This window comes from Mus pahari, chromosome 2, assembly GCF_900095145.1.
Source record: "Mus pahari chromosome 2, PAHARI_EIJ_v1.1, whole genome shotgun sequence".
Taxonomy (NCBI): domain Eukaryota; kingdom Metazoa; phylum Chordata; class Mammalia; order Rodentia; family Muridae; genus Mus; species Mus pahari.
In genome coordinates this window covers 30034196-30053268 of record NC_034591.1, presented here as the reverse complement: position 1 = coordinate 30053268, position 19073 = coordinate 30034196, and the positions used below count along the sequence as shown (strand labels likewise).

The following is a 19073-nucleotide window of genomic DNA, read 5'->3' as shown; positions in this document are numbered from 1 at the left end:
AACCTGCTTGCATTCATAAGCTTTCTTGGAAGAAGATTGACATATTAATGGAAGCAACTCTCATGCCCCATTGCTTTTTAGTTCTAAAGAGGAAGTTATCTTGTGCACTTCCCTCATATATATATATATATATATATATATATATATATATATATATATATATACAGGTTGTCAGGCAGAAAGATAGCGTCACAGATCGCTCCTCTGATCAAGGGCAGTCTCACATAAGCCACCCTATTCCTTCATCACTGATGTCCCACAGAGCCCTGTGGTGGGCCTGGGTAATGCTCTCCACTGTCTGCCTCTGCTGTGGGTTCATCTGAGTAGGTGGTATCAGCTCTGAAACCACAGCCACGTGTATAAAGCTACTCTCAACACACACCCGGAGAAGGACTGAAGAAAAGAATGCCCACTGATCTGTTCACTGTGAAATGCATACCCTTTCAAAACTGCCTCATGGCCTAAGGTCTGAAGTAAAATGCTGGACCCAATATGCAAAACACTAGAAAGAAGAAATAAAAGGCACTTAATCCAAGAATGGCTGATTTAATAGGACTTAGGTGCTATAACTGTAGCTCTGCATTCTTCTACTCAATGATAAGTGATGGAAGACCAATATTTGGCCACACCGTATAAAAATATTTTAATAACAAGTTAGTGGCATTTGGAGATTCTTGAAAGTGGCTCTGAAGACACCATATGACCACCTGTGACATGTAGCCTTCATTCACTAATTATAACATGTATCAATCTTTTTGCTCCTCAAGCTGGACACCCCGAACCCCTGCCAAAATAACATAACACAGACAAAAACTGTGGTATAAAACAAGTGAAATTTAGATAAGTTCAACTTAGCCTACATCTTATCAACAAGCCTTTATGAAAATCCACATGGTCTCGGCTAACTAAGAAGCAAAACAAAACTGTTACCCGTATTTCACAAACATGGTTGTCTTCCACTGATACTGCTCGCCTTCCTGTGTACTGGCCAAGTATACTGATATCGGTTCATCCAGCAGCCAGCAGAGCTCTAGGAGAGAACCTTTAGACCAGAGAAATCATGTGCTATCCTATGGCACTGAGTCACTGAACCGTCGGTCACCTGCAGTCACCCTTAGAGTCAAATGAGAGATCTGCTTGCTTTGCCTCCGGACATACGGTGACCAAGTATTAAATTCCCTATCTGCTCATGTAAACTCTTCCTTCGGTATGCTGGGATATGCTGGTGGGTCACCCTATGAAATGACACCCTATCTCTTTACACATGCTAAACCAGAGCTCTACCACTGAGCCATCCACCCCCTCCCCAGCCCAATAGTAATACTGAAGTGTGTCAGCGAACTCCTGTAATCCCAACACTTGGGAGGTGGAGGATTAAAGTTCATGTGTTCAAAGCCAGCATAACAAGTCTGAGCCAGCTGAGACCACATGGAACTCTGCTTAAAGAAACCAAGTAAATTATAAAATAAATGTTCTTAATCATGTAGTAGAGTGCTCTATATGAGATTGTTCCTATAGATTCTTAAAAGATCTGTTCTAGCCCCAAGATTCATGTTTTATATCAAGAGAGATTGGAGTAGGGTTTTAGCAATCAGGTATTTTTGTGAATGCTTACTTGGGTCTGGCATTCTTAGATCGTTCTTTTGGTTTTTTTTTTTTTTCCAGAGCACATACAGATCCTTATGCCCACCCGGGGCCGCTATCAGTTGGGATTCTTATTTATTATTATTTTAAACCTGAAGGGGGTTTCTCAAAGCAGCTTTCTTGAATTCCAAACAAGAACACTTTGTTAACCTGACAAATGTTTTTCTGCTTGACGTTTTTTTTTTTTTGTCAGGTGGTTTCCTAGCATCTTCCCCGCTGTCTTTGGGGTGCTAAGAGGGTAGTGCTGGTGTTTGGGGCTTCATCTGCCCTGCAGGCCTGTGGCCTTTAAGATTAGTCATTATGTGGGGTGTGGGGAATGGGGAGAAACCCAGAGAAGTGAGCCTTCCTGTTTCACACAGACGAAGGTAAATCATGTGACATTTATCTGCTCGCTGCCCTGTGCTCTCATTTTCTGTCTAGGTAGCTGTTCCCATCTTCTGTGCTGCTAATTTATGCTGAGGTCATGAAACTCAATATGATTTCAAAAGTACTATCTGCATGGGCCGTCACCCGTTTTTCCACGCTCTGCCTGAGCTTGAGTTTCCTCTACCTTTGAGCTTTTACAAGCTAGAACTCATGGGCTCAGGACCAGTTCTTCTAGGGAATGTCTTCCTAGGGCCCAGGCTTCTTAGATCTGGGTGTTGAGCAAGGCAGGCCTACGGAGTGTTTCTGCCATTTTGGACACTCTGCCTGTCTCTTCGACAGGCATGGTACTTCGAGGAGCCCTCTGGCCTTAGAAAGCCTCGCCCCTTCACAGAGCTTCTTCCGGAGTTTGTGTGTAAGGTCTCAGTTCATTCTCTAGCAGCACACACAAAAATACCTCTCCTCGTTCTGAAGGAAAGGCAGGGTTACACAGAGAGGAAGCTCGGACTCAGGAGTGAAAGCTCCTAAGCCAGACTCTCTGTAACGAAGAAATCACATGACCTTGGACAGGTAATCACATGACCTTGGACAGGTAATCTAACTTGGGTCTATTTTTCTTCCTCTGTAAAATAAGTTCAAGGAAATAGTTTGTAAGATCTTCTTGATTTAAAACAATATATGTGTGTTTTTGGTTTCGTTTGTTTCCATTGAAGAAAAAAACAAAACAAAACAAAAAGTCCCTAGACATGACAGCAGCATCAAACATGGCACCTTGGCTAAGCTCTGGGCTTCGCAGGAGGCAGTGTTGCTAGGCGGCCTCGCCCACTTCAGCTCTGGCTGAGCGTGCGCGTGCGTGCAGAGCTCCTGTATGCCACCATTGGGAGAGCTACCCTGTAAAGCCGCTACTTTACACTATCTGAAGGAGCATTTGTGAGGTTTTTGAATAAGCCTTGATCTCCCAGTTGGCCTCAGCAAAGGTGCAATTTAGGTGGTCCCCTCCTGGAGCGGCGGCTGCCTCCCCAGTGTGCCCACCACAAAGGATGGATAAGAATGTGTGGTCAGGAGATGGAGAACTCCTGGATCGAAGGCAGGTATTTGGAGACTCTAAGCCAAAGGAAGTTGTGACCCCCAACTCAGTAGCAACCTTTATTTGTCTGCCTGCCTGGGTGGAGGCTCTGAAGAGGCTTCTCCCAGAGGAGGATGTTATCCCATCTCTTCATGTTGTCTTTGTCTCACTGAAGTGGCTGATTTCAAAGCCAGCGCTCACTCACCCTCCAGAGCCCACTGACAAGCGCTACTTCACAAGTCGTGGCTTGTCTGGTTACGGACCTGAACCTGGCCATTTGACTTGTAATTAAGTTGCTCTCACAAGTTATGCATAGTAATTTCAGACATCTTAATTATTGGTGTAATAATTGGGAGGTTTCTGTGTTTTATGGTTCAAGTCAGTACCAGTTTCCTTGCTTTCAGCTACCTAAATAAGTTCCCTTTCCAGAGCACAGTTCACCGTGTAGCCTGCCTTATTATTAAAGAGCCAGCGTGTGGTGATTATTTTTCTTTAATTCACAACTCTGTGATAATACATTTTAAGGTGAATAAATAAGCAGAGTGCTCAATAGTAGGCCACACTTAATGGCACACCTCAGCAGAAACAAAATCTGAGTTCATAACGGACTCCGGAGAGTGCTTGCTCACTTTTGTGACTAGAATGCTTGTGTTTGATAGGGTCTAGTGTTAGAATTCTTTGGTCATGAGGGTAGAGTTCATGTTGAAGCAGGTTAGGTTGAGAATTTTGCTTAAATGCACCCATCCATGTAACTGAGGACAGAGTAGTACATTGGCTCAAGCGAGGCTCCCCCAGGAGCTGTCTGAGTGCCGTCTAAATTCCCTCTCCAGCTATTTTCAGTTGTTTCCCTTTGTGTGTTGACTTTATTTTCACTAACAGCCTCAGATTTATATCTTTGGGATCTGAAACTCTCAAAGAAGAGATGGGGCTTTTTCCATCCTGTTTCCATATAGCAAGTACACCTTCCGCCTTCAGCACGAGTCTGTTACTGTGGCCTAACAGAGAGAGAGAGAGAGAGAGAGAGAGAGAGAGAGAGAGAGGAGAGAGGAAAGAGGAGAGGGAGAGAGAGGAGAGACAGAGAGAGGAGAGAGAGAGAGACAGGGACAGAGACAGAACTTGAACCTGCCCAACCACATGCAGAGTGAAGGGTGATGAAGTCTCCTATGGGCATGCCACCAGGATCACAGAAAGTGCTTCTCAAGAGAAAAAGAACCTGCAGGAACAGGAAGAGTTGCTAAGTTAGCAGAAGGCACGAGTGTCTCAGTGCTATAGCATGAAGCCTAGACAGTAAACAAGAAAGATACGTTATGTCGTCTGCTTGTGTGCAGAGGACTCCTCATCCGTGATCCACTGTTCAGCTGTTCGTGGTGATCTTTGCTGGATAGCCAACCCAGTCACCACAGTGACCCCCCCTCCCCAAACCTGGCTTGTCCAGGCATTACGAAAAGATGAATAGGTGTCACTGAAGTGAGTTTGGCTTAGCAATCATACAGTTTTCTCCAGGCCAGAAAGAAATCAGGAGGAAGGGTTTGGGCACTCCAGTGTCGCCAGAAAATAGGAAGGTACAGAGATTTTGAAAAGTAACCGCAACTTAAGAAGGTGATTCTGGGAGAGATTGAAAGAAGGGGGGATTCATATGAAAATGCACGTGTTAGGGGACACATCTGCTACATTGAGGGTATTATCCCTCCACTTCTTCCTGTATGGCGGCAGGCAGGCAAGCAGCCTGCACTCCACCATCTGCCTTCCTTACCTAGCCACCCAGCCTGGGGCCCTGCAGCCAGCAGGGAAGCCTCATCACAGAACCAAGTTGCTGTCTTTTTCACCAAGCACGCCCACAGACTGAAAATGCCTTTGATAATGTAAACAATAAAAAAATGCTTAAATTAGACAGTTGTCTGATTGAAGTGATGTTTTGCTACTATTTTAAAACCACAGCGATGGGAGCTACTAGATTTCTTCCTCCCTGATTTATAGCCAGTTTGTTGAGTTTAAAAAAAAAAAACAAAAAACAAAACAAAACAAAAAAAAAACGAAACAACCCTTAATCTCTATATTTTTATGTAACATGTAGGCATAAATAGACTCGGCAAAAGAACCCAGAGAGGCTTTACTTAAGCACCAATAACCTTTTTTTTAATTATTATTGTTTTCTTTATTTTCATTTCAAATGCTATCCCGAAAGTTCCCCATACCCTCCCCCTGTCCCTGCTCCCCTACCCACCCACTCCCACTTCTTAGCCCTGGCCTTCCCCTGTGCTGGGTCATATAAAGTTTACAAGACCAAGGGGCCTCTCTTCCCAATGATGGCCGATTAGGCCATTTTCTGCTACCTATGCAGCTAGAGACACGAGCTCAGGGGGTACTGGTTAGTTCATATTGTTGTTCCACCTACAGGGTTGCANCCCCCTTCAACTCCTTGGGTACTTTCTCTAGCTCCTCCATTGGGGGCCCTGTGTTCCATCCAATAGCTGACTGTGAGCATCCACTTCTGTGTTTGCCAGGCACTGGCATAGCCTCACAAGAGGCTGCTATATCAGGGTCCCTTCAGCACAATCTTGCTGGCATGTGCAGCAAGTATCTGGGTTTGGAAGCACCAATAACCTTAACGACTAATCATCAAATATATGAATATATTTAAGGAAATCCTGATAGCCATGTACATCATGATCTTCAGAATTTCAATGTTCCTCAGAAAAACATGGGAACCGTGACGAGTTTCCTGGCTTCTAATAATGTTTGTAGTTTGCACGTGGCAATTAAATTCCATAAACAAAAGCAACATGTAATACTTCCCTCTGCTCTTTGTTCTTAAAATAGGCAGAAAAACTCAATGAAAGAGCTTTGCATAGGATTTATGAGACCCATAGCCCTATTCTCCTTATAGTGTTCAGTGTCTGGTTACTCATTTTAAAGTCAGCTGGCCTCATGACTCTGATACAGTATTCCCAGATTCCTGACAATTCAAGCTGGCCCTCCCTTCCACTACACAGCCTCAAGGATGACTATCTGAGCAGCAGAGGGCCACGGTCTGCTGAAGGTAGGTTAGGCCTGAACTCCCCTCCGGACTATGGCTTGTTACGACCTTCTAGTACTAATGTCTGAGGCCCATGAAGGGAACCCTGTGTGTCAGACCTTGGCTTACCAGCTCCTTCCCTGTCACTTCTCTGGCTGCTACTCAGAGGCAAGCCAGATCCACCTTTCCTTTGCTTCTTGCAGCCTTTACTGCAAACATCCTTCTCGGGCAGGCAGGCGGGGCATTGATGCGCCTCCTGTCATGCTCCTCGGGCCAGGGTGTGGTGAGGTTTCTCCCCAGCTTGGGTGGCAAGACAGGCTGCCACAGGGAGTGCTTGCTGCTCCAGCCCAGGCAGTGTGGATTGAGGGCTTGTGTGGGAAGATTCGGGAAGGCTTACAGACAAGAAACTAAGATCTCCGGCAGCTTCCAGTCCTGGCTTCGTTTCAGACCTGGGAGCATTTTTGTCAGATCTGCTTTAATGTTAAGGAAAAGCCCAAACCCCAGACTTTGTGGAAAATATCCCAGTGCAATTCTAGTAATGCTCAAAAGCTTTATTTGCTTTGGAAGGAAGGGGACAAGGGAACATAAAACTTAAAATATATTTCTGAAACCTGTTAATAAAGGGTGTCACGGGACAAATTTCTAGTCTAGTTTCCATTTCTTAAATCTAGCCATCGTTCAGTTTGTCCCAGTCAGCTCCCACCCCCCACCCCACCTACACCCCCCTACCCCACACCCCACCCCTCACCCCCCCCACCCCATCCCCCACTCCCCCCCCACAGCTGCTCTTGAGACTCAGGGCCCTTGGAAGTCATGTGCTCTGTGCTCTGTTCCCTCCACCAGCTTGCCTGGGTCCCACGGCAGGGACCCCAGAACCTGAAAGCGGGGACAAGGATGACCTCTTGCTGTTGAACGAGATCTTCAGCACTTCCTGCCTGGATGAGGGGGAGTTCAGCAGAGAGTGGGCTGCGGTGTTTGGAGATGACCAGCTGAAGGAGCCAGCACCCATGGGGGCCCAGGGAGAGCCAGACCCCAAGCCCCAGATAGGCTCCGGATTCCTTCCCTCACAGCTTTTAGACCAAAATATGAAAGATCTCCAGGCCTCTCTGCAAGGTAGGTACTACAGTGACTAGAAACACTTTTATTGTTTTACCTGTTCATTCATCCCCTGCCCCTTTAATACAGAACTATTTTTGTCTGTGTATGCATTCTCTACTTTTACTTTATAACCAGTATCTATTTTATTAGTAGTATAAGTATTTGTTATTATTATTATTATTATTATTATTACTATATCCAGCGACTTTTTAGCTGAAATCTCCAAATCACACCCCAACTTTAAGATGTAGTGTCAGACTAAAGATCAGTTCTTTCTAATCATTTCCCCTCTCTCAGGACTTTCTTAGGAGAGTAAGGGGGGGTCCTGGATCTGACTGTCCCACTTGGATTTAAGTTGTATGCTTCTGACAGCCGCATACAAGGTAAATCCCTCTCACAGCCTCAGAACAAGCAGGGTGACATGCATGAGAGGACCATACCTTCACAGTTACAACCCTGTGGTTTTCAAACTGACTGGCTGTGCCTGCCATGCATATCCATGAGATGGACCGCCCGCACGCCTGCACGCATGCCCTCGTTTTTAGGTTCTAAGCGGCATATCCCGCTGGACCTTTAAACTTTGTCTCCATCATGTAGTGTACTGGCTCTTCCTCCAGCTACACCTTGGCCCGTCCCTGTGTCACATTGGTATGCCCCAATTCAGCAGTTCCTATTCTGACTACAGCTTACAAAGTAAGTCCCCATCGCAGCGCCAGAACAGGCAGGGCTTCCACCCTGACCAAAGTCTTCTTCACTCACAAGGGTTCAGGGTGCGCCAGGCCTGAGCGTCAGGCCAATGCTGGTTGAGCATTGCTGGTGTGCCCACTCCCACCCCCACGCAGTGATTCAAAGTACAAAAACAAGCTTGATGGCGAAGCCTGGGGACTTTCAAAACTGGTCTTGAGAAGGAAATCGTTTGCTTCTGTTGGGATTTTTTTTTTTTTCTTTCCTCTCATGCTACATAAACCAAGATAGGAATGACTACTGCTAAGACAGGTTCAAATTGTTTTGGTTTTTCCAAGAACTTACGCTCTCTCCTTAATAAACACCATGTTTACCTGGCACTGAAAGTGGGGAGCAACTGGCAGAGGGGGAATGATTAAGTAATTATGAGCTATTACAACCGTAGCTCTTTGGAAATGAGATCATTTATATGGGACCTGGAGGGACAAGATGAAAAAGTCCCCCCCCTTTTTTTTTTAAATGAACTGCCTTTCTCTTTTACTTTCTCTGTAAATCCTGTTTTGCAGCCGTCTCACATGTTAGCTGTTGTGAGATTGGAGATTGCAGGGATAGAGAGAAAGCTAGAAGTCTGCTTCTGCTCACTGTGTTCTGCTTCTGGCTTCGCCTTCTCCTTCACTGGGTGAAGCCGAGTGGGCAAGCCTGCCAGCTCTCGGCATGTCTAGCCCAACCTTCTTGGAGGGGAGGACCTGACAGGTGTGGGAAACTTCAGAGACCAGATCTTCATCCTACCTCTGTGAGGTTCTATAGTCCCTCCAGCTGTACTACAGAATGATCCTTACCAGCCCCTCTCTCCCACGCCCCCAGCCCCCCCTCGCTCTACTGCATGTGCCCTGCTGCTACAGGGAGCCATAGCGGCTGACAGTTCCTGCCAGAGTGAGAAAGCAGGGTCCCATAGCCTCTTCCTGGACAGACAAATGTGTGAAGAGCTCTGGTCAGAGAGAACCCAAGAGCTGTAAGAAGATGGTGACTGTGGGCTTTGCACTGTCAGCCTTGCACCAAGTCTGAGAAGGTACCAAATCACATGTGGGACAAGCGGAGGGAGGTATCCTGACAGGAAGAGAGAAATGCAGGGTGTGACCTGGACCGGGAAAGAGGTTGCACAAAGAGAGGCAAACAGTCTCAGTTGCTGTTCCCATCCTTATGCTTGAGCAAGGTACTCTCTCATTAGCAAGCTTCTTCCGGGGTCCCCCTTTGTGACAAGCACGAGAAATGTGTCTGTGAGCACAGCAGGCCAAGCTCTCTGCCTTCCTGGAACCCATTTTCTAATGGGGGAGGAAATGGGGAACAATGAACCTAAGAAATGATGCACAGTAAGTAATGAGAACGTAAACACAGTTGGCTGGCCAGGGAGTGATCTGTGACAGGCAGGGGCGGCAGAGCTAGGGAAGCCAGTGTTGTAGGATGGCAAGCCTTGCCAAGGATGAGAATCAGTCACATGAGCAGAGGAGACAACCTGCATTGACCCTATCAGGTCAAAACATACACAGCAGGAACAAGGTCTGCAGGATGAACACTTCTTGGAGCTGACTGAGCAAAAGGGAGTGGAATGAAGAAGTGGAGAGATGCTCCAAGACCACAAAGCCAGACCACGGTATAGACTGGGCCATATATGCCCAAAGAAGCCAGGCTACATGGGGCTTTGCATACCCCAGGGCAAATCTCCAGTCTCCTCTCAGCAGCCATGTTGAGCCACCAAACAGCATGATCGGCTCTGCCTCTTTAATGTCATTTGGGTTGTTAGTCTCTTCTTCTTCTGGGCTTCTAGCAAGGCTCATGCTAAGGTTTCTCTGTGATTCTGGAGCTTCCTCTGCGTGTGAATGGCTCCCAACAGAATGCCATTTAGAGGATTTGAAATATTAAGGGGAAAAAAATGTCTGTGTGGTTGAAAAATAAAGCCACCCTACTCCTTGTCCACCACAGCTCCAGAATCTCAGTGGGAACAGCTTTCATGTTGTCCAGGGCTGCCCTGATTCAGGGCAGATACCAGGACAGCTGTTTGTTTTAGCGGCTGAGCACTTTGTAGGCTTCTGTCAGAATTCCTCTCATCCCCCAAATAAGAAAGCATGAATGTTAGCCTAAGATTTTGTTTTCACTGCACTCATGGGTGAATAGAAAATCCATCTAATATGCATGAGTAGTTATATGTAAATAAGAGTTTAATAATGACTGTTAAACCCTGGCCTCATTGTATTAAAATGGATTCCTTTGGTTAACCAGATCGTGTCAAAACCTAAATTCAGTAACAACTGAAATAATTAAGAAACTAAACTAAACACGGGGAGGTGAGACTTGTTGGTATATTGGCTCAGTGGCTCTAGGTGGCAGGGAGTTGAGCCCAGCTTTCTTTTGTAGTCACCCTCTTCTTCCCCACCATGGGGTAGGTAGTGGTGAATCTCTCTGCAGCTCTCTGAGTTATTACTTTATATTTAGTAAGGGAGATATTGGTCTAGGCTTATTATCCCAGCAGAATCTGATCTGTGGGTTGGTTCCCATCTCTGAGAGGCTAAGGTATAAAATCTAGTAATTCTGTGAATCTAGCAGCCACAGACTGTAAGGTTTCATCACCCTGTGTTCAAGACAGCACATGCTGGGTGCCAAACACTGTGGTCTCTCTTTTCCTGTGTCAACTTATCCTTTTAATCTGCTGCTTCCCGGGCACGCACTGTTATCATCTACACTTTAGAGATGAGAAAAACCAAAGAGGCAAGCAGTTTGTTGGCTTAAGGTCACACTCTTGGTAAAGGCAGCTTTGAAACTAGGGAGCCCATGCCTACCACCAGGACTTCTGTGACCCTTCAGCGCCATGTCTGATAACAAGATCCCACAGACCCTCCGGGCATCTGCTGCTTGGGAATTGGGGCTTAGGTTTATAGTGATCAACCTGGCTGTGGGTCCACACAGGAATGAAGACACCAGTGCAGACAACAGGACGAATGGGGGTATAGAGAGACAGGGTTCTTGTCTAACAAAATTGAATGATCATAAAGAGTAGAATAATTTGAAATTGGGTCTTTATAGATGACTCTTGAACAAGAAAGCACCATTGTCTGGCTGAGACACCTTCAGGGAGACTACAAAGAAAAGTGAAAGAGTGAGCTCCTACTGGGGCTGGCAAGATGGCTCAGTGGGTAAGAGCACTGACTGCTCTTCCGAAGGTCCTGAGTTCAAATCCCAGCAACCACATGGTGGCTCACAACCACCCGTAATGAGATCTGACACTCTCTTCTGGTGAATCTGAAGACAGCTACAGTGTACTTACTTATAATAATAAATAAATCTTTGGGCCTGAGCGAGCAGGGTTGACCAGAGGTCCTAAATTCAATTCCCAACAACCACATGAAGGCTCACAACCATATCTGTACAGCTCTAGTGTACTCATATACATAAAATAAATAAGTCTTTAAAAAAGAAAAAGAAAGAAAAGGAAACAAGTGTTCCTGCCTGCCTGCCTGCCTGTCCGCCTGCTCCTTCCTTCCTTCCTTCCTTCCTTCCTTCCTTCCTTCCTTCCTTCCTTCCTTCCTTCCTTCCTTCCTTCTTAGTAAAAGCTGTAGGAGTTCACAACAAAAATTACAGGTCTGATCAAGTCATTTTAAAATTCAGTGGAATTAATGGGATTTCTCAGAGTTTGTGAACATATTGGCCTGAGGAAGGATTCTGCTAGCTTGGCTTCTGTTGCTGGGAAATAAAACCCATAATGAAAAGCCACTTGTGCATGGAAGGGTTTAGTTCATTGCACACATCCACCTCCCAGTCCATTACTGAGGAGAGTCATGGCAAGAACTCCAGCAGGAACCTGGAGGCAGAGTCATAGAGCGCTGCTCCCCAGCTTGCTCCCTAAGGCTCTCTCAGTTTGCTTGCTTCTAACAGCCAGGACCACCTGCCCTGGAGTGGCATCACCCACAGTGAGCTGGTTCCTCTCACATCCATCACCAATCAAGAAAATTTCCCCATTGGCAACCCCACAAGTCACTCTTACAGTGGTAATTCCTCAGCTCTAAGGGGCCCTCTTCCTAGATGACTCTAGTCTGTGTTAAGTTGACAGAAACTAACCGGCATATGTGGCTAGCACTTCCTGTACCCGTGAGTGATGAGAAAAATTAAGCCTTCCTGGAGCTTCTAAATAGAAGTAGGGTGAACCAGTCAGAGAACACCCAGCAAGAAGACACTGAGGAAGGCTTGAAGCTTCACAGCCCATGTCCTTCCCAACATTAAATTCTTTAATTTAAAAGTAGACTGATACAGGAAAGATTACCAGCTGCTCAAAAATAAGTGCTCCAGATCTTTCAGCTCAAGATTCTACACACAAAAGCTGGAACTCCTGTGACAGATTCACAGAATTACAGAGACTCGTGTTCTTGCAGGGTTGTTTGTTCATTTTGCCCGGCTCTTAGACGCTCTTGCCATCTGGGTGGGTTTTAGGTTTGGGTTATCTCAAACAAACCTCAGGCTGACCTCATCTCTTTCCACTCCCGGGTTAGCGTGGTGCCAGGTAACTGACATTTCCAGTCCTCGATGGCAAAGTGTCAAGGGAAAGAGAGCCGCGTGTATTTATGGGATGAGCACAGAGAGAGCACTTTGCTTGTGCCAATAGGAACGCCAGCTCCCCTCCCTGCTGCAGAGCTTTGGGGGCCTGCTGAGCAACATTTGCAAGGCAGAACTTAGAAGCTGCAGGCTTCCAATGCCTCTGGTACACAGAAGGATCCTTCACAACCAATTCCTCTACCCACTCTGTAGATGAGGAAATCCAGGAGCCTCAAAAGGTCGTGTTTTGCCAAGTTCCCACACTTTCCACCACGGTAGTGAGGGCTAAATTCTCAGCTTGGTTTACAAGGCACTTTAGTACCAAGCCCTAGTTTCATGGCTGCCCACAACTCCCACACCTTTGCTTTGCACGACTCAATGACATAACTGTACCAACAAACCAGTATTCTTTTGTTTTAGATGGTGGTGTTGAAATATGAACCAAGCTATTCTGGAACTCACTAGGTAGCTATGGCTAGCCTCAAACTTTCAGCCGTCCTCCTGCTTCAGCCGCTCGAGTGCTGGGATTACAGACACACACCACTATACAGTGAATCATATTCACCCATCCACTGGACTCTAGCCATGCTAAACTTTAGTGCCCCCAGATCTTTCCACCAGCAAGACTTTGGCACGTTCTGCTTAGAGCATGCTGTCTACAGCCCAGCAATCTGCATTAGCTGTTTTCTACTCCACACTTCCCTTACACCCTGTACTTATGCTTAGAGCATGCTGTCTACACCCCAGCAATCTGCATTAGCTGTTTTCTACTCCACACTTCCATTACACCCTGTACTTACCTCGCCTTATGGGAAAACTGATTTCATTTCCGTCTCTTCCTTGGGTTGTCATAGAAACAGGATCTACAGTTGTGTGGCTCGCCATATTTTCAGATCATAGCTCAATGCCTAGAATGCAGTGGATGTTTAAAATGTACTTTGTATGAAGGATGGATGGATGGGAGGGGGTGGATGGCTGAATGGCTGGATGGCAGGCAAGAGTGAGAGCAGTTGACAAATGGCGTGACAGCAGGTTAAAGGGTGGCAAGCCTAAGATGTGAACCCTGCATATAACACTTCAGGGTTAACTCCTAGGGTATACTGGGGTATACAGCAAACCTGAGAGCTTTCCTGAGAGCCTACTCCCTAGCTTCCCTACCACTTGGCTTTACATACAAGATCCCAGTTCACTTACACCGAAGCCCAGTGAGACAGGAATCTTCCACATCCCTTGCAGGTGTTCAATGGACCTGAGGAATCATGGCCACCGTTGATGTGTTCCTCCTTTGTTTTTCATAGACACACACACACACACACACACACACACACACACAGGCCCCCCAGGCTGAGATGATAGCAACCCTGCCTAGGGCCCTGTGCTTTAAGTGGTAAGACACAATCATAGCAAAGCATTTTCTGGCCCATGTGCTTTGGCTCTGCTTGCTCTCCTTGCTGGGCAGTATTAGTTCTGGCTCCTTGGTATTTCCCTATGTGTACACAAAGGGAGCAGGGCTGCTCTAGCAAACTTTTCATGTGCGTTTTCTGCAGATGGGTAGCACATTGACATGTCAGAGGAGCCCAGAGTTGGCAGTTTGTTCTTGAGCTTGGGGTGCCCCTCCTGCCTCCACCCTTCACTACCCCTCTCTTAAAAGAATTTCCCTTGACGTAGGGAGACATCTTTCTAGCCACACCTATGTGTTAAGAATGCCGCTGCCAACTACCACTGGCTAGGGAACAGTTGATGACAATTACTGGAATATTAGCAACACTCAGTTCTTTCTCAATAGCAGTGTCTCCTGACAGAAGGCAAGACATTCGAAATCTGGTTGTCATCCCACCATAATTATCCTCATAGCCCCCTTCCCCTAAATAATTTCCAGAGAGATATGGAGGAGGCTGGGATTGCCGTTGAGTTTAGGGATTTGTTCAGTAGCTGTTACCTACCACATCAGTGCCATTTTATCCCCTTGTGCCCATGTTCGAGCTGGTAGATGGACGGTAAGAAGTGAATGAGACTCTCCATGCAGGCCATTAAATGTGCATAGCTTGGGGAGGAGGAGTCGGGATGTCCATATGTTAAGCTGCTGAGGAAGACACTCCTACCCCACCATCTCAGCTTCCAAAGAAGAGATGGCCTCAAGTTCTTTGCCCTTTCATGTATGTCCTCGGAGGTGAGAAAGCCTCCTTTTGTGGATTCTCAGTGCTCTTGTGGAGCTTCTGACTGGAGCTAAGCTATACCAAATAGTCCCTAGTTACAGAAGCATTCAGCTGGATGACAGTTGTAGGCTGGGGGGGTCTGGTTCAATGATAAGAGCATTTGTCTAGCATGCACTGTACCCTGAGTGTGATTCCCAGCACCTCCAAAAAGAAAATAAATACAATTTTCCTTTATAAAGAAATCTTGCTCCATCATCCCTTTGCATGAATATGCTTGAAAAATACAATTCATCATGCTGAAGAGATGGAGTCCCCATTAGGAGCAGTATTGCTCTTGCAGAAGGCCTAAGCTCAGTTCCCAGCCCCCACCTTAAGCAGCTCAAAACCACCTGTGACTCCAGTTACAAGGGGGACCTGATGCCTCTGGCCTCCATGGCCTCTACACTCACCTGCACGTGTCCACATCCTTCACACAGTCGTACTTGTAACTCAAACAGATCTTCCAGTAAAGAGAAAATGCAGTTTTGATTTCTGGCACTTTTCTTGATACAAAGAGTCCCTTTGTAAGTTTCCAAGTGGCAGGTCATAGAAAAGGAGGCAAGCTCCACATTAGAGGGCTGCAGAGCGCACGCCATTCTGTACTCTGAAAAAAACGCAGTGAGTTGAATACGTGTTTTCATCCAGTGTTCTTGATAGCTGTGCTTGGAAATGGGTATCGCGCATGGTTTGGAAGGAAGCAAGAAGCAATGTCTTGTTGAGTTTCTACTATCAAATAGCAGCGTCGACTTTGGAATTCACTCCTCACAAGATTCCTCCCGAGTTGATGCAGGCTCTCTCTCTAGGAGTAGCATCTCCAAGAACTCAGTCAGAGAGCAAGAGCCTAAAGCATGAGACCCAAGAACCTAAAGCTACACAGTTTCTCATGACTGCCTAGGAAGATGGTGTCCTGAGTAGGCCCTTTGCTTTTGAAAGTATCCTGATCCAGTCCAGTCCACCTAACCAACATGTTGATGCAGCCAGCCAACAGGCAATCCAAGACACTGTCCCCTAAACCAACACTGGTCTCAAGAATTCCATTTTTCTCAGTCAGCATCCCTAACCAGCTTACAGCTGATGTGCTTCCAGAAGGCAGGCTGCAGGATCGGAGGGAAGGAGGCACAGTGCCGGTGGGCAGGTATGGGGGGACAAGGAAGGACTCCTTTCAGCTTTTCCTCTGACTGGCACTGTTGGGTGCACATTTGCACCACAGCCTTGACTTTCCACATTTACTGCTTTTATGTGATTTGGGTCTAAGAGGAAAATGGTTAAGAGCCAGTTTTCTAGGAACTCGGGAGGTTTTGTTATTCCTGGATCACACCGACTACTGGTCATTTAAGATTGTTTTTATTGAAGTATAGTTTACATGCCGTAAAATTCACTCGCTGTAAGTGAACAGGTTAAGGATTTCTCATAAATACATACAGTGAAGTGTGAATTCCAGCATCTCAGAAGGCTCCCTTGACGTCTGAAGCTTCCGGTTGCTTATGACTTACCCTGTGTATGTTTAAGCAACATTTCAGTGAGTCATTTGAAAATCCTTTCTGTTTTCAGTTGGTTTATACCGAGGAAATAGGTCACAGGTCATCTGTTTCATGACTTATTAGTCTTCATTATTAAGTCTGTGCACTGCTCATCTAAAATGAAGTTCATCTAGCCAGTGAATATTAGGAACCATATGGGCTGCCAAGAATAGTGTTGCCATTGAAGATGAAGCACACCAAGAGTGTGCTTCTTGCCATTTAAAGGGGAGTTTTAATAGTTTGTCTTAATTCAGGAGTCTTATGTATAAACCCCCACTGTGTGCCAGTCAAGTGTCCTGAATGATACAAGAATGAACTAATATAATACATGACCCATAGCTTCAAGGGTTCCTGACAATAAATATAGCAAAAATACAAACAGTTAAAAATAGTATAACTCTATAATTGAGTCCACTAGAATGTGTGGACGTTAGAGTAGCAAGCTAAACAAACGGTGTTTAATTTTTGTAGCATACACAGTGTGACATTCTTCCTCAAGAAACTATTCCCGGACCCATCTGAACTCTGCAATCCAAACGTGGTCTCTCTCAAGGGCGTTACTGGGACTAAATTATTATTTACAAAAACATACAAAACACTAATCAAGAACATCGCAGTAAAAGGACAGAGTTTTAAGCATAAGGATCCCATTGGGATGCCCTGTTGGTGGTCAACATTTTACCATGATGCCCAGCAATGGGTTTCATCAGCAAACAGCTACGTGCTCAGTGCTCTGAAGGAAAACTTGCATACCTTTTTCAGAAGACAGAACTTCATACACAAAGAACTAAAGCAGAGGCTTAAAGATGTGTATGGTAAGTTAAGGATGAGCCATGCCAAAATTTCCAGGACGAACAGTAAATATTTTGGGAAACAAAAGAACATGCCTCCATAAAACAAGAGGGCTAAAGGCCTCTGGTCATGCTCTTCAGGCAGGCCACAGGGTTATGACAGAATGCTGGGTCACCCAAGTCAAGTGACATTGTAAAGTATGGCATAAAGTTAACATTAACAGGCTCTTCACTTTCATCTTTTGGGATGGACTGCTATTTATTTCAACTTCCCAGCATACGGGGAAGAGATGCATGTGGCCTTCTCGGTAGAGATGTGTGGTTACTTAGTTTTATTGCTGTGTTATTGGTATTCAGTTTTAAGCCTTCCCCTTTTGAGACAGGAAACCATAGATCTTGATTTCCTGATGGTTTTGGGTGTGGTCATGAAGTCACCATGCTCCACAAGAAAATGGGTATAAAACATGAAAGGTAAAACAGTGCTTTGATACAGCAGCTTCTTGGTTGCTTTTTAAAATCCACTGTCTTCCTTAGTTGGCCATGTAGTTCAGTTAGATATGATCTGATGCTTCTACTGTTCTGCCAGTTTTTCCCAGTCTGGGAAAGATAGGAGAAAGATCTTGTCACACCATCCGCTGCTGGAGGCCACCACGGGCAGAAACCATATATGTGCCCAGCTGGTAGGGGTGGGGTGACAGTTCTAGTTAGATCTAATGTACTTTGGTCTTGAATATTAGGCTGGACTTCTTAGGTGTCAAATGAGGTCCTTTTAAGCTCAGGAGATCTGTTCTGTTTTGGAACAGGCCCCTGAAGTGCGCATCTGCTGGGCAGGAGATCTCATGTTCAGTCCCAGCTTTATCTCTGTTGCTTTGGTCATCACCCCCTCTCCTTTTGACCACAGGACATTAGAGGAAACGGCTGTCTCATTATCATCAGAAAGTGTTCCTCTGATGTTCCTATGATGCTCTTTTAAGTGCTGTGCAAATAATTTACACCTGGTTTTACTCCTAGTGGAGACCTGGCGGATCTGAGGGTCGGTCTCCTCAAAGTGCAGTCAGCTGGCTTAGCTCTTAACTGCAAGTCTCTGATGAGAGGGGCCCTCTCAGACCTCTGCACGAGGTTAGGAGGAAAGGGAAGTAAGTGTGTGACATATTTTCACTGGGGACTTCTTTAAGATAGCGTTACACTGTCTATCAAGAACTGAGATAAACGAATCTATCTCTATCAGTCTTGTCCCATTTAGTATCCTCATATGACCTCCATCATGATGGCTTGTGATTCTCGCTGGTCTCAGGATGTCAAATCGATATAAGCTAGGGGTTATAAGGGCAACCCATATAGAATTCAATCAAGGTTACCTATAGTAATAACTTATTAGGATTACTCTTTGGAGACTGTTCAGATTAGATTAGTCTTGCCATTACTAGCTGTTCCTGTGTGTACGAGTTGTATCTCATATTTTATGACATAATACATACATAGACTCTGTCATTACAAAGTAATGCACCTATTGGGTATTATGCTGAGAAATAGGGAGATGAACCGAAAGCATGAAGTGCTTTGTTCACTCTCTTAACTGTTCGATGTCATTTAGAGAAAGGATCAAAGAGAATTTACGTAACTCCCATCCCATTCCGTGTCTTCACTCTAGCCAGTTTTGAGAGACTTTTCAGCCAGATGGCAAGCACATTCCTAGCTGCTCCCTGCTAGAAGGGTCCCCTAATAGAAAGACATTTATTTATGCTTCTGACATCTCCACCTGTTGGGAAGGAGGCGAGGCATGGATTATCAAGCCAGTGAAGTAGATACTCACGTGGAATGATTTATAGGAAAGAGTCCCAGCTCATTTATAAATCACTGGCATGAGGCGCTCCTTTGAAAATTCTCTCCTCATCTGGAAGACACTTTGGCTGTCTAATCATGGTTTGGGGGGGAGTTAGGGTGGAGGAAACAGAAGTAGAAGGAAGAGCTGTAGTGAGGCTGAACGGGGGCGGGATTTCAAGCCCATGAAGGGAAGGGAAGGGAAGGGAAGGGAGAAGGGAAGGGAGAAGGGAAGGGAGAAGGGAAGGGAGAAGGGAAGGGAAGGGAGAAGGGAAGGGAAGGGGGAAGGGAAGG

The 19073-nt window shown here is 45.8% G+C and overlaps 1 protein-coding gene across 3 annotated transcripts in view; it reads left to right on the top strand.

The window, feature by feature from the left end:
* Positions 1-19073, top strand: part of Ica1 (islet cell autoantigen 1) — a 142325-nt gene that overhangs the window by 122152 nt on the left and 1100 nt on the right. For all 3 annotated transcript variants that reach the window (XM_029535461.1, XM_021190440.1, XM_029535462.1), the window contains exon 13: positions 6933-7202. In XM_029535461.1, the coding sequence (XP_029391321.1) occupies positions 6933-7202 (270 nt within the window). The remainder of the gene's footprint in view (positions 1-6932; positions 7203-19073) is intronic.